This window comes from Seriola lalandi, unplaced genomic scaffold (genome assembly GCF_002814215.2).
Source record: "Seriola lalandi dorsalis isolate HSWRI2012SDOR001 ecotype SW California unplaced genomic scaffold, Sedor1 jcf7180002054563, whole genome shotgun sequence".
Lineage (NCBI taxonomy): Eukaryota > Metazoa > Chordata > Actinopteri > Carangiformes > Carangidae > Seriola > Seriola lalandi.
The window spans coordinates 25,892-41,586 of NW_019525116.1; the positions used below are offsets into that span (position 1 = coordinate 25,892).

Genomic DNA, 15,695 nt, shown 5'->3' on the forward strand with positions numbered 1-15,695 from the left:
CCTCTAGTTCTTTTTAAAAGACTGAGCACACGTCAGTCAAACTCGAACATCAGAACAAACCAAATCATCCGTTTCTGCTGCTCCAGCCCGGCTTCAGTCTGTACATATAATGACTAGTGTACCATCAAAGCCACCTATAATCATATAAATTAAACCTCAAACGGCCCTGGGTGGTTCAAGAGAGTACGACTACAAGTAAATCATTAGCCAGCCATTCTCAAAATAAGACTACGAACTGCTTGTTTAATTAGGGTGTAATTACACTGGATGAATATCATCCTTGTGGTGAGCAGCCTCACTGGATCCATTCATGCTTTAAGGCCCTAGAAATAGAATTGGAAACCAACGGGATGCTTCTCCAAGGTTCTGGCACGTGCCGGGTTAAAAATGTTCTTCAACGGGTAAATTTAGAAAGAATAAAATCTCTGACTTGTTGCAATGTGCCACTTCAAAGCAACCGCCAGCTCGTCCCATTCCTTCGCTTTCTGTCTGTAAGACTGTCACCCTTTCATTTGTTGACTGACTCAATCACTATGTTCTAAATACATTACAGTTAGTTATTATACGTTTAAACCAACTATCTACAATAACTCTGTATGCTCATATTCTGGATTACTCCCATAAACACAGGCTACTGTATCTGGGAAACATACCATATCACTCCCTGTACAAATTCAGTCTAATTAGCATGAGGCTCTTTCAAACACAGACATCTCTCCTGTTGTGTTTTCTAGACTGTATTCCACACAGAATTTGGGCCGCTATTCGTAGGGATGTCACGAGAATTGATTGGTACCAAGTTGATGCCAAAATTCTGAAAACGCGATGGTACTTGTTCTTCTGCTGAAACTGAAGGTAGCGTAGGTGTTGTAGGTACTTGAGATGTGATTCTCCCAGGACTGATGTTGCAGCACAATAACCCCACAAGTCTAGTCTCTAGTCTAGTTGTAGTTTAGTTCTAGTTTGATGTAAAAAGCAAAAGGGAAGAAGAAGGAAGTGGCAATAACGAGTTAGATCCTTCGCCCTGGGCTAAGAATAGACCTGGCTCCTTTCAGCCCTGTGTTTAGTTGATTTTCAGGGGATAACCCCACAAACTCTGAGCCAACCCTGTTTCAGAGCAGGCCAGCAAACTGTAGGCTTAAAATGGTGTGAGCCTACTTTGGAAAAGGCCAGAACTGTGCCAGTGGGAAAGTTTTTTTTTTAGCTCTCTTAGCCTCAGGCTAAGTTAAGGGAGGCTAAGTTCAGTGTGAGCTGAACTTACAGACGACCAAACGCCAGGTGTCTCAGGTGTCGCCTTGTGAATAAAAGGAGGAAACGGCTCAAACTGACAAGCTGGACTTGGACTTTTCGCAGCACTTTTTTGTCTCTAGATCACAGAACAAAATTATCAACGTGATATAAAAAATATTGTTATCTTGAGTTACATAAAGTTAAAAGTGAGCTGGGAAATATTTTGTTTTCATGACACAAACTCATGCGCCTCAGTCAGCTGATCTCACCTTCTATGGGGCAGTATCGAGGCACTTTCTCAGGCATCAGCGCTCTCTCCTTGTGCTTACAGTAGACCTCCACTATCTGCTGCCGACACTCCCGGCTCTTGGCTCTGGCCAGAGCAGAAATTGCTTCCTTCCCGCTGATCTCGCACTGCGGCTGCTCCTTCCTTGGCTCAAGACTGGCCGACTTCTTCGACTGGTGGAACGGTGGATCCTGATTGGACAGCTGGACCAGCGCTGGGACGGTCGGCGCCTGGGGGTGGGGTTTACGGATGTGGGTGTGGTTGTGATTGTGCCCGATCCCTCTGGGTTGCATGGGAGGGAACTTGAGGACCTCGTTGGCAGATTTTCCCAGCATGCTCTGAACTTGGGCCTTGTCCAGCTTGTGCTTGCCATTTCCGACTGGCACTCGTTGGCGTTGGGATTGTGCACCTAGGTTGCTGTTGCTGTCAATGGAGTCAAAGTCTTTGGGGACCGAGTTCTCGTTATTGTTGCTGTCCAGACGAAGTTTCTCTTTAGGGCGGTGGGAATGGTAGACATCCTGTGAGGGAGAGAAAACAAAAAATCTTAACACATTCCCACTGTGAAGATAAACACTCGAACATGGCTACACTGATGCCTCCTGACACAAAACATGACGTTAAATATCCAAAATTAAAAAGACGCTATTTTGCATAAGAGCCTCTCTTTTGGTTGACTGTTTTTTATCTGGGTGGGCGGAGCTTGGGGCATGGCTGACAGCTGGGACTGCTTTGTTGTTACATCACAAAGTTACAGAAGTCCTAACGGCTCGTGTTAAGGCTCAGTTTCTTAATACAGGCTGTGTGCATTTCTCTGTGGATGAGCGCTTTGATACTTTCACAGTATTAATATATCAAATCAAATCAAGTTTATTTATAAAGCAAATTTAAAACAACCAGGGTTGACCAAAGTGCTGTACAATAAAATACAACAAGAAGCACACGACATAGAAATAGCTAAAATGTGATGCATTAATTAGCTCATGGTCTGAGACGGACATATATTGAATTAAAAACACAGGGGATTAAAACGAAAGATAAAAATCTTAGGGACATTCAAAAGCCAATGAAAACATGTGGGTTTTAAGATTAGACTTAAACCATGTCCACAGAGAGGGAACACTTAATTAGAAGAGGTAAACTGTTCCGAAGTTTGAGGGCAGCTACCGCAAAAGCCCGATCACCCTTTCCGCTCAGCCTCGACCAAGGGGCGGCCAGGAGTAGCTGGTCTGAAGAGGTGAGGGATCTCGGGATGGAGAGGGCGAGCTCAGAGATATACTCTGGTGCCAGGCCGTGTAAGGCAAAAATAAACCAAAACAAATAAAAGAACCTTGAACTCTATGCGGTATGTGACTGGTAACCAATGCAGGGTGGCAAGTATGGGTGTGATGCTGTTTCTCTAGAACCTAGACCGGCTTTATAATCAAAATGAAATGGGAATCTGCCTTTACACATTATGGAACCTTTAAACAGCTGCAAAACGTTTGTTCCTTATGATGCAACTAACACTTCAGTAAAAGCATAAAACTTTTCCCGCTGAGGGCAGGAAATGAACCTTTCGCCATAAAAGCACTAACTACACTAGATAATCACTTCTGCCCCGACAACACAAACATCTACACTCACTGAGCACTTTATTGGAAACACCTGTGGAGAGGTGTTTTGATACAGAAGTGCTCACTTCTATATTCTATGGTGTTTATTTTGGTCCTGTAAAGTGCGCGGTTTGAAAGAAATCCCCAGACAGTGCCTGAGGTGCATGCAGGGAATTCAACCATGTTCTCTCTCTAGGAACAAAATACAGAGCAGTGAAGAGACAGAAGAAAGGAAGTGACTTTTGACCCCAAAGACACAGGCAGCTGTGGCCTTGGCCTTGACATATCAGAGTCAGGTGTTGATGTGTGTGTGTGTGTGTGTGTGTGTGTGTGTGTGTGTGTGTGTGTGTGTGAGAATGTGTTTCAGTAGGAAAGCCACATGACCTCGATGGGTATTTTAATCCCACAGATTACCCTATATCTGTCTTTTCCAGGGATAAAGAGTGTGTTTGTGTTTGTACATGAGCCGCACGCACGCATGCACGCACGCACGCACGCACACACAATCAGAGCGCCTGTGGGAAAGCAGTAATATCAGTTCTTGCCACCTGCTTCTCAAACAACCTTTCATTATCTCATCTATAATATCAGCTTAGAGGAATGTATGTATGTGGTGTCTGTGTGTATGTGTGTGTGTGTGTGTGTGTGTGTGTGTGTGTCTGTGTGTGTGTGTGTGTGTGTGTGTGTGTGTGGAGCTGTAGTGAATATTTTAAAATAAAATGCAGAGGAAACCAGGAATGAAACCTCCAGTGTACAGAGAGAGGTAAAAGGCTCACACACACATCAATACGCAAACACACACACTCTATTGACTGAGTTAACATACATGACATTAACATACATGACGGTGGTGCTAAAGGAAAAACATTCAATCATTTTCCAGGGGTTTGTGGTCAGTTAGCTGTAGTGATGTCAGTGTTTCCCCAATATTCACTTCGATTCGCTGGATTACGAACGCCACTGCTCAAATTTCACACGATCAACCTGATGACTGGTGGAGGTTGTGTGTGGGTTGTATGCAGCCCAAGAGGAAGATCTGCAGTCACAACATCTGATTTGTTTTTTGTTTTTTTCCAGAGACAGACAGGAAACACAGGATGAAAGAGGGTGGATGATGTGCAACAAAAAAATCCCAGCCGGAATTCAACTGAAAACATTTCAATTACATGTTATGCACCTCAGCGAGCAGCCGGATGCCCCAGGGACTGAAAATCATTTCGTGTATATTTTGATTTACAGTTGACAATGTGTAATTATATATTGTCCTAAGCATAATCAAAATATAAGACAGGTATCATCTCCTCTCAGTTAACACATCATTACTGAAACAAAGTGAGGTTTAGTGGATTGATAATTTAATCCGTTTTTTATATGGTACCCTCGTTGTGAGAAAGATGATAATCATTTTCATTATATTTATTATCCAGGCTTATGTGAACTAGAGCTGAAACGCTTAGTCGGTTAATCAACAGAAAAATAATAATTGATTATCGATTCATTGTTTCAGCATTTTTCAACCAAAAATAGTGAAATGATGCCAAATATTCTCTGACTCAAAAGGTTTCGCTGCTTTTCACGTCTCACTGTAAATGAAATAATTTGGGGTTTTGGTTCTGTTGGTCGAATAAAACTAGATATTTGAATGTTTTTACTGATTCTTTTTTACTGGTTTTAGCCTCTCAAATGTGAATATTTGCAGCTTTTCTTCATCTTCTGACAGTAAACTGAGAATCCTTGGGTTTAGGAGTGTTGGTCTGAGAAAACGAGGACTTTGAAGAATTCACCTTGGCTTCTGGGAAAAATTCGATGGCATTTTTCAATATTCTTAGAGACCAATTGATTAACGGATTGAGAAAATAGGCCACAGATTAACTGTAATTCGTTGCAGACCTAGTTATTATCAGTCTTTTTAAAAAAATCTGTCAAACCTTTGCTCACACACATTTCCATGGTCATTCCTTTCTCCTACAAAAGTGACTGAGTGTGTGCAGGATACTCAAACTGTAAGAATGTTCTCGAACGATTTTGGCTGTGATTTCTTACAGTTTCAGGAGTTTCTCTCCTTCACAGATCTTTCTAAAAAGCCGTGCCTTTTTCCCAGAAGCTTTCTGCATTCCATGGAGACCGGCCACAGCTAAAATACCACCGCTTACCTACAAAGGCATCATTCTTTGTACTTGTGCGTGCGCACACACACACACACACACACACACAAACACACAAACACACACACACACACACACACACTCTCTGAGTCATTGCTTTCTTGCTGTGTTCTTGTATGAGTCAGTTTGCTCTCAGCCTCTCTCCTCCTCAGCAGGTCCTCATTCAAGTCTTCTACGCTGTCTTCAGACCTCCTGCTGCTCCACGATAAAGGCGACAGAAAAGAGACAAGAGAGCCTGTACCCTCAGGCGCCCGGGGCGAGAGACATTATAAAAGAGGCGAGAGGGAAGAGAGAGCGATGGGAGGGGTGGAAGAAAGGAGACCTGTTGCTTTGACATCTGTTGATTACAGGCCATATTCACACTGATGAGGGCGGATATGAAAATGCAGGCGTTTTAAATTCTTTCCTAAATGTTTGATGACTAAAATGAAAACGGCAAGACAGGAAACGTTTTACTAATGGTGGTTCATAAATGACAAAATAATCCCATGTGCAGACTGAAACCAGCAACCGCGAACAGACTCACACTATAGTTTATTTTGACTCAACCCTACAAACACCGTCCCGCTGCCCCAAATACTCTGTATACTCTGTATAAATGTGGATACAAATGTGGATAAATCCGCTACTGAAAATAGTCCCAGACAGGAACTATTTCTTCCAGTTTGAGTAATGTTTGATTTAAAATTTTTTTTTTTTTTAAAAAGACACTAAAGTGAGAGCTGTTTTAGAAAATGAATGAAGGTAAATAAAGATGGACGTAGCTTCCGTGACGTCACAGAGTGAGCTACTCCACCGTCGTCATATTAAATGTTTGAGTTAATTTGCCTTACTGCAATGTGACTAGCGCACATACTCGCATCACGACGATAATGACAGGATATATGGTGCAGCCCTAATGAACAGTAACGAGCTTGTGTATGTGAGAGCGAAACAGAAAAAAAAAACCCTCATATCAAGCAATAAAGAGCTCTTTCACCAGCCTGTACACAGCATCAAGTCCCCAGCTATGAATTACTCAAACACTTGTGTACGTGGGTGTGTGTTTATACTCAGTATACCTGTGGGAACATAACACAGCCTGGAATTTATTGCTGTTGCCCAGTAAAACCCGTGTTCACCCAGAATGTCAGGTTTTTAAGAAAAACAGTCGTGTTGCACTAAAGTTAATGAAACCACTGAAAAGGTTGAGAAAGTTTTCATGAACGTACTGCAGCTAAGAAATTCAAATCCACAGTGGGATTCATCGATTTACCTTTCATTATTTGTCAATTCATTCTTTAGTTCAGGGTTGATGATGCAGGGTTAGGGTTTAGGGAGGCAGCCTCTATTCCATAAAACCAAGTCCAACGAGTCCAACTGCAGGTTATAAACTTCGGCCTTGTGTCTGACCAGCAAGACACACATTAGATCCTGACTGTGTCTGACTGAGCTTCTTGCCTTCACTCTTTCCTCCCTTTTCCCTCTGATACCGCAGCTTCCTGCTCTGATTAATTACTGCACGATGTGATCGACCAATTACTGAGCTGAATCAGACAGATCCTGACTTTAACGACAGTTTAATCAATCATTTCATATCTTAAATACAAGGCTACATGATGCTGGGCCACTAAAGGATAACAAGCCTTTTATTTCATAAAAATGTTATCATTTGTTGTGACGTTGCCAGAGGCGTCCTTGGCACTCTATTCCACACAAGGGAGTGCGCCTCTGCTATAAAAACCATAAAATGTAAAACGGTGTGAAATTCTGATCAGAGGTTCCCAGAGCAGTAAGAGACGTTTATGTCGGACTCAGAATCCAAAACACAAATATATTCTGTTCACAGTGGCTGAACGTTACTCAGATACTGCAATGACGACAGGAGTCATGATTTCAGTTGAGTCATTTTTGCATTTCATTTTTACTGAAAATATAAAATATATAAAATATAAAAATTATAATGATGTGATTTTTGTTGGGGCTGGAACCAGACAAGCATGTCCCTTAAGAATCTGGAGAATACGATTTGTTGGCTGGGGCGTCTCCGTTTGTTGTGACACATTTTACCTTCATCAAATAAACTGCAGCTCCTGTGATTTGGATATTGCACTTGGCTTTATTACGATTTTGATAATATTTTGATTAATGGTTCAGCCCTGGTTTACAGAGAGATAAAACAAGAGAAAAGCAGCAAATAATTGTAATTTTCTTTTCAAATTAATCGATTATCAAACTTGTTGATTGTCTATCAACCAACTAATTGATTAAGCAACTGGTTGTAACACTGTAATGTTCATATAAAAGGTGTGTGAAGAACGACAACAGTCTGATGATGTAAGCCTTCCTAGAGCCCGAAGAAAACTACATCAGTGATCAGGAAATAAATGTCTCATTATCTTGGATTTACACAGAGAAAAAACTGATTCTGTCATTTTAACATCTTTCATACACCAGGTTTAAAAAAAATCTGATTTCACTAATGAACAGAACAGAACAGAACGTGAGTAAATGGTAAACTGAAATGATGTGGCAGGAGAAACTCGCTCTCCACGCTATCAAACCTGTGACTGTGTCAGAGGATCATTACCTCTTTTTTCTCTCACTTCATCCAAAGATGGAGTAAAAAAACCTTAGAATCTAATCAGGATCACAAATACTCAAGAAAAAAAACCTAGAAGAAAGCATCATCCCCCTGAGGAAATGAATGAAGTTATCTGTCTAAACACCAAGCTGAAAATAGAGCTGGAGAGACAAAGGAAAAACAGAGCCAGATGGAGAGAGAGGAAGCTAAATGGACTATAACGAGGGGCTGGATGGTGCTGTGAAACCTGGCTGTAGTAGCCCTGGTACTCACAGGACGGCCCGGGATTACAGCAGGGATTTAAATCTATCTATGCCAGATTTAACCAGAATTATCTAAAAGAAAATGGAAAAAAAAACCAAAAAAAAAAACCATAAAGCAGCTTTATGGTTTTAACATCAGTGTGTTTTGCTAAATCGCTAATAGAGAGAGAGACACGCCAGCATGATGTTGAGCAGAGGAAATCATCTGTGACACTGCGCCCTGCAGTTCTGACTGAAGGCACTGTCATGACGAATCAATCACATATTTCTCTGTTCTTACAAACATCAAATTCCAAATAACCACTTAAGTATATTTCAGAAAATAATAAGAAAAGTTAGTTAAATTTTTTCTACAAAAGTTTCCAATCAGCCACATTTCACAATGATCAGCTTTTAATGCAGCCTGGAAACCAGGTGGTCTGGACCCCCTCCTGTCCAGATCTGCATCTGTCCTGAAACAAGTCGGGTCAGACACAGCCATTTACCTAAAGTGGGGAGGGTTTGATACGATGACTGACAGAGGAACGCCGCTGAAACAGTTTCGTTTCCCTAGCTGCGGCTAGCTGGTTAGCAGTGACTGAACTTTTCAAATCAAAACACTAAAATACTGTATAAACACCTCATAAATAAAAAAACAGCGCTGTCCGAACGAATAACTCCATATGAAATGGGCAAAAAGTGAAATTGGTTGTGACACATTTTGTAAACAGAAGAGAGGCTTTGTGGATGAAGAGTAGTGGCGAGCTGACAAACACTCAAAACAAATCACAACTTCCAGTCAGGACTTTCACAATAAAACCAGAGCAGAAACATGATGCAGCTCATGATTCAGACAGCGGATAGCGATTCTACTCAAAAAGATTCTCATACGATCTTTTGGCCAGATTGCCCACCACTATACTAAAGCGAATTTGAGAGGAGATATGATCGTCATCTGAGGAAAAAAGTGAATACGATTTCTCAAATTTCACGATAGTCCGTCCAATAGTTGTTGAGATATTTCAGTCTGGACCAAGGTGTTGGGGACTGGCAGAGTGACATCCCCAGAGCCGTGGATAAACATCACTGAAACACACACACACGCACGCACGCACGCACGCACACACACAGCTGACCACGTGTGTGTCAGATCAGATTGACATCCTAACAGCCAGGTCAGATCAGATTAGAGGATTGGTTTGGATCAGGTTTCGCTGATGGGATTCATACTTTCTAATCTAGTTTAGATTGTTCAATAATCCCCAACTACTGTGTGTGTGAGTGTGAGAAGCCATTCCCTTAAAGTTGTTATGAATGTGAGAGTTGTGCTACTGTGGCGCCATCCATGACACCTGTAAACACTCGCCTTCCTCCTTCCTGTGGTCTAGATACTGACAAGCTGAGCGCTGCTGCTTCGGTGTCAGTGATGTGAATGTGTGCACTGTGGAAGCTGCTGCAGTGGAAGTTAAAGACACACACACACACACACACACACACACACACACACACACACACACACACACACACACACACACACAGGGTGGCGGGTTCAGTTTTATTGTTCTCCCTCAAACGATGTCCAGTCTTTTATTGGAAATAGGACGCGTCTTCCTGACAATAAACATGCACCTTCCCACCCACCGACACCCACACACCAGACCATCAGGCGTCCCCACATGCTCCAGGTTGTCTGCGTGGCAGGTTAATTACATTAATACCTTTCATATTTGAGGGGATACATGCTCTTTTTCATTTATCAAATTTCTGTTTTAATCAAATTATCAATGACATGTTCTCACCCTGATCTCAAAATCTTTGTGTTACAAATCTGATTTTCTACAAAAGCCTTTTAATTCATTTACAAAATACACCAAAATATGTTTGATGTCGTTTTAACACTAGAGCTGCAGCTAACGATTATTTCAATCATCGTTTAATCAGCTTTTTATTTTACAATTAATTGATTACTCATTCAGTCTATAAAATGTCAGATTGTGTTTGTCCTACCATTGCCCTGGAGCAACAGAGGGGTCCTGTTTGGGGGGGAGTCTCCTCTGTGTTTTACTGCCATTTACGGTGGCGTTTCTCTCCTCTCCTTTGCTTCCTGTTCCACAGTGTGTGTGTCTCAGCCCACACACACCAAGCAGAGGAGAGACAGGTTGACAACTCGCCAGGTTAAGCACAACAAAAGATTTCCAACAAGTGCTAGAAATCTGTCTAAAACCAAAGATGAACAGAGATCGACCCTGAACGTCTGAAAGTCAGGACAAAATATCGGTGCTATCTGACAACGGTGGTGAAGATTCTACACACATGATACACACCAGATACACAGCATCAGCTGGTCTTGTATACTCACACACCCTAACTGACTAATAACACACTGTAGTTATTTCCCTGCTCAGCCATGTCTTCAGATCTCTCCAATTACCCATCTAACTCTCACCTTCTTCACCACTGCTTTTTGTATTCAATCCTGTTTTCTCTTCCATCTCACCCCATCTCTCTTCACCTCCCAAACTCCGGTCCTATAAAAAGTGCTGGCATGTATCTCTAAGGTTTTAAAAGCCAATAACTGTCAGGGCATATCACCACTCGCATACACACACACACACACACACACACACACACACACACACACACACACACACACACACACACGGAAGATCACAGGGCATCCGCCCAACTGTAATGAAAGGCCGTAAAAATGGATCCCTGCAATATATAACCCACGTCTCTCCCTCTCTCTCACACTCACTAACACACACGCACACACACACACACAGCAGCATATACAGTATGTTCGTGTCTTAACAACATGTTAGAAAGCCTGGATCCCACCAGGTAAAGCAACACACACATATAACATTATTTCCTGCACGTAAAAAACACTGTGGTATCCCCTCCATCATATAGGTGTACTGTACGTGATTACTCACTATGCACACACACACATATAGCAACTAGGAAAGCTTGAGAGGGTTGGAAATTAAATAATATAAATGTAAGAGAGACAGTCGTTGAAATGGGAAGATGTAAATATGCAGAAGAAAGAAGAGTTTTTTTGTTTGATTTGGCAAAGCAGCAAGATGTCTTTTTTCCAATACATATAAGCCTGTCTTTCTACAAACCAATATCACTGGGCACTAATTTTCATGAATAAAAACGGCTTAATCATTTCTTAATTTCCAAAGGTGTCAGGGCAGTTCATTGGTTTCTGCAAGACGGTTTTAATTAACACTCTAAATCACAGATCCGAGACAGACCACATGAACAGTTTCATCCCCTGGAGTCATTCATTCTGTGCACATCTACCTTAATATGAAAATCTTAAATGATTGTTAAGGTTTACAATTAAAGATTTCATAAACAATGTGTTGACCTTCTACATCTACAAAACTAAAGAAAATACCGCTCGAAAAGCGACAATCTCTCGTCAGTTGAGTAGAGAAACGTCGCACCAAACCCCGTTAAGAAATCACACAATTATAAACCTTCTTAGTTTTTCGATAAGTTGACATGTATTGGAAAACATGCCTGAAGATATTTTATAGACGAATCTGCGTCATTCTTACATTCAGCAGTTATATTATCGATTAATCTGCACTAAATTAAACAGACATCAATATGTTTCTGTTAATGCCGCTTGTCTTATCTTCCATTACGAAAAGTGGATAAAAAACAATCAGTTTGACCGTAGCTTAAAGTTATACATTTATTTAAATACTGTGGGTACGTTGAATGTACTTTCACACGTCCACACAGCTACAATTCTTCGAAAATGGGACCGGGTCGTTATTTCACCTGACACATTGGCCATTACTCGACACCTTTAAATCGACAGATTTTAAAATTAAGTTTGGCCTCCCGCCCCATGTCTCCACACAAGAGACGATAGATGGCAATTGTGTTGATGCAAATGCCAAAACAACAGGCGAGCAGCTGCAGCCGCTCAGTAGCATCTTCTCCATATCTACCATGCGGTTTCCCTCGGGGACAGCCGCTCGTTTTCCAGTCGGTGGAGGAAAACACACGTGTGAAATTCAAATTAAACTCACACATTAAGGTTCACCGTGAATATTGAAGCAGATATCGTTCAATCCTACCGCCTGCAGCCTGTGCCGAACGGCCGCCTTTCCGAACAGCAGCGGCGGGTCGCCCTTCTTCTGCAGCCCCCTCCTCGGGTGCTCCCTGTCGGCTTTGTTGAGCCCCCCGGCTCGGTCCTCTCTCTTCTCCCGGCTCCTGGCGCCTCCGTCCCCGCCAGCAGAGTCCAGGCTGCTGAAGTTCCACACGATAAGAGTCTGGACCAGCAGGACGGCCAGAGCGGCGAGCAGCAGGGCGGACCTGGAGTGCCGGGCCAGCCTGCGGGCACACGGGTTACCGTTCATCGTTCTCCTCCTCCTCCCTCCGGCTCAAGCTGAGAGCCCCATCCGCTAAACGCCGACAGCGGGGTATGAATGCTCCCCTACACGGCCTGAGCGAGGCTACTGGCAGGCAGAGAGGAGGAGGAGGAGGAGGAGGAGGGAGGAGGGAACTTGGCAAAGGCTTGAAATGAGGAGAGAGGTTTGGAGGTTTGCAGGCAGCAGAGAGGACACAGAGGCCCTCATGTGGCCATTACCGAGTAAACAGTTTTAGAGAAAGCATTTATTTTTTCATGTAGAGCAAATGACGTCGTTGCAGTTTGTGAACCAGTGAAGTGCAGAAGCATCAGGAGTCACTGCCAGAGCCGGACTTGCTTTTCAACCGCCGTGGGCAACAGCATTCAATTAATACTTTTAATACTGATAATCTTCATACTAATACTCCTTCTTTTATCACTACTTCAAATAATAATCCAATATGATATCACCTTTCTTATATAAGACACACCCCGAATTACTGAATTACTGAACTGATTTAATTGAATAACAGAATCGAAATATAAAAAAAACAAACAAAAAAAAACATTTTATGTAAAAAGGTACAATTTTGAATTTAATGCAACTCTTAACATTGTGTGTGTAAACTGATTTACAGTGTGTTTACACGATTTTGATGAGCCTAAAGAATAAAAGTAATCTCTTGTCTTTTATTTTCTTGCCTTCAGTTTCAGTTCAATTCAGCATGCTCTATTTATTCTTCAAGAAGAGTTTTGTAATGTTATGGAAACCTTGTCATTTGACCTTTGACCTTTAGCCATCAAAATCTAATCAATTCATCTTTGAGCCCAAGTTCCATCAAGGCGTTACTGAGATATTGTGTCAATGAAAATGGGACTGTCGGACAACCTGAAAACACATGTCTCCATCTCTGACTGTCGCCGGCACAGAGGCAGTAAGAGGGATACCTCAAAAAGAAAGTCTGTAAGTCATAAGAATAAAGAATAAAAATAAATAAGAATATGGTGATGGAGCAGTTGATTGTGCAAAACATATGCACATGCACATTAGACAGAATACATAAAGTTTCAGTTGTGAAACGGATCAGATGATCCAGTAATTGTAATTGTAGCAGCATCGTTTGAATGAGAACACACACATTTACATCATATATGCATACAAACAAAACCTCCGTTATATGACCTGAGGAAATGATTACTCCTGCATACCTCTTGTGTCTCCAGTCATGCAGTAAACACACATTTATACATATATATGCAATATGCTCCAGCAGCTCTAAGAAACCTCCCCTGCCCCATCACTGCTCGCCTACTAATACACTTTCCACCAGATTAGTCTGATTTCATGCATATTGCAGAGAAGTGCCAGTGATCTAATTGAATGAACATCTAAAAATAGAGATGAATTCTTCCTTTTTCACTGCTTTGCCCTCTCTTTCACTCTCTTTGTGCTCTCTCCATCTACTTGTCCTTCCAGATGCTTTAATTCAGATGTCTTGGATCTGGAGCTTTGTCCTCCAGCAGACTCAGCCTCAACTTTAATCTCCTCTCTCTCTGTGAATTATGTCCTTGGGTTTTGTCTCCTGTGTGAATGTATAGTTCATCTTTCCAGGGATTCTTGGTGAAGAGGAGGGGGTGTGGCTCAGGACCAACCTGGATTTACCTGAATCTGTATTTGTGATATATCTACCTAATATTGTCACTCGGTTTCTCCATAGTGTAATTTCAATATTGTTACATCTGTCTGCTCTGTGCTGACCACATCTGTTGCCTGTCTGTCTATACTGGAAGAGGGATGCAAAGGTCCAGATTTAACACTTTATTGCCATTTGGTTTCACATAAAAAAGTCTAAAATATGAAATGACAATAGTCAGTGTATTTTTCCTCCCTCTTCTGTTGTTTAATTTTATTTTCACAAGTAAAGGGCTTTTTGGGGAAGTTATTATGCCTCTGCGCCGGCGACAGACAGATATGGAGGCATATTGTTTTCGTTTTGTCCATCTGTCTGTCTCAGTCTCATGGACACGATATCTCTGTAATGCCTTCATGGAACTTCTTCAAATTTGGCACAAACATTCACCTGGACTCAAGCACAAACTGATTAGATTTTGGTGGCTAAAGGTCAAAGGCCAAGGTCAGGGTGACCTCATAAAATGTTTGGCGTTTCAATGTTTTGGCCTTGTGAACTCAATATCTCCATAATGTCAAAGGTCAAGGTCACGGTGATCTCAAAAACCACTCTTTAGCCATAGCTCAAGACACACATTAATTATGACAAAATTTCACACAATTGGTTAATATTTAATGCGACTCTGGATAAACAGGGATGTAACCTGAAACTAGTCTGAGTGGTAGAGGCAGACAACCATGAGGAGGTAATTTTATTTCTTTTTATCTGAAATGAAGGTCTGTGGTGTCACATGTTGTATAGATTATTAAATTGATTGAATGATTTAATAATGCTTGATGTGTTAAATCGTTTAAATACATACACACCTGTGGGTGATTACCTGTATCCATTTCATACCTTTATCTAGGACCTGCTTATTTTGAGGCAGGTGTGTTAACCATAGAGCCACTGTGCCACCTGGACTTAGTATGCATCATCATAAGATACAATCACTCATATAGGAATGCATATAGCAATAACTATGATTATTAATATGTTGACAGCACTCTCATGATGTCTGGGCAGTAAATATGAAGTTTCAGTCAGCAGTTCATTAGATTAGTTTAGCAAAAAGACTGGAAACAAGGGAAAACTGTTAGCATGGCTCTGTCCAAAGGTAACACAATCCACCAGCTCCTCTAAAGATCTAATTAATACCTGATTTATGGAGGGTCATTAGTTGGACTATTCCTTTAGACTATCCCTTTAAATGATGGGCATTCATTGAATTAAATTGAATCTATATTCAGATAAATTGAGATTTTTTTGCTGCTCTTTTTCCACTAAAATTTCAGATAATGTTACCTCTGTCACCTTGACCTTGACTGTTATCGGCACAAAATAAATGGTGAAATAAAAACTGACAGTAAAGTCCAGTGATTGTCCAGAGCAGCTGTGAAAATGTTTCTGAAAAGACAAGTTGCTTTTAAATCTTTCAAATACATTTTTTAATCCTTCAAAAATGCCATCCACCTCCACTGCATTAAAGTGGCAACAGTTATTTCAGAGCCCAATGTTTTAGAATAAAGATGTACTCATGACATTTTCAATTTAGGCTCAGACAGCCAC

General features: G+C 41.4%; 1 protein-coding gene across 1 annotated transcript in view; it reads right to left on the reverse strand.

Moving 5' to 3' along the window:
* Positions 1 to 12,522, reverse strand: part of LOC111662412 (xylosyltransferase 1-like) — a 33,713-nt gene extending 21,191 nt beyond the window's left edge. The window contains exons 1-2 of the mRNA XM_023416265.2: positions 12,185 to 12,522; positions 1,500 to 2,034 (exon numbers count right to left, since the gene is read on the reverse strand). Of these exons, the coding sequence (XP_023272033.1) occupies positions 1,500 to 2,034; positions 12,185 to 12,466 (817 nt within the window). The 5' untranslated portion in view covers positions 12,467 to 12,522. The remainder of the gene's footprint in view (positions 1 to 1,499; positions 2,035 to 12,184) is intronic.
* Between the last annotated feature and the right edge of the window lie 3,173 nt (positions 12,523 to 15,695).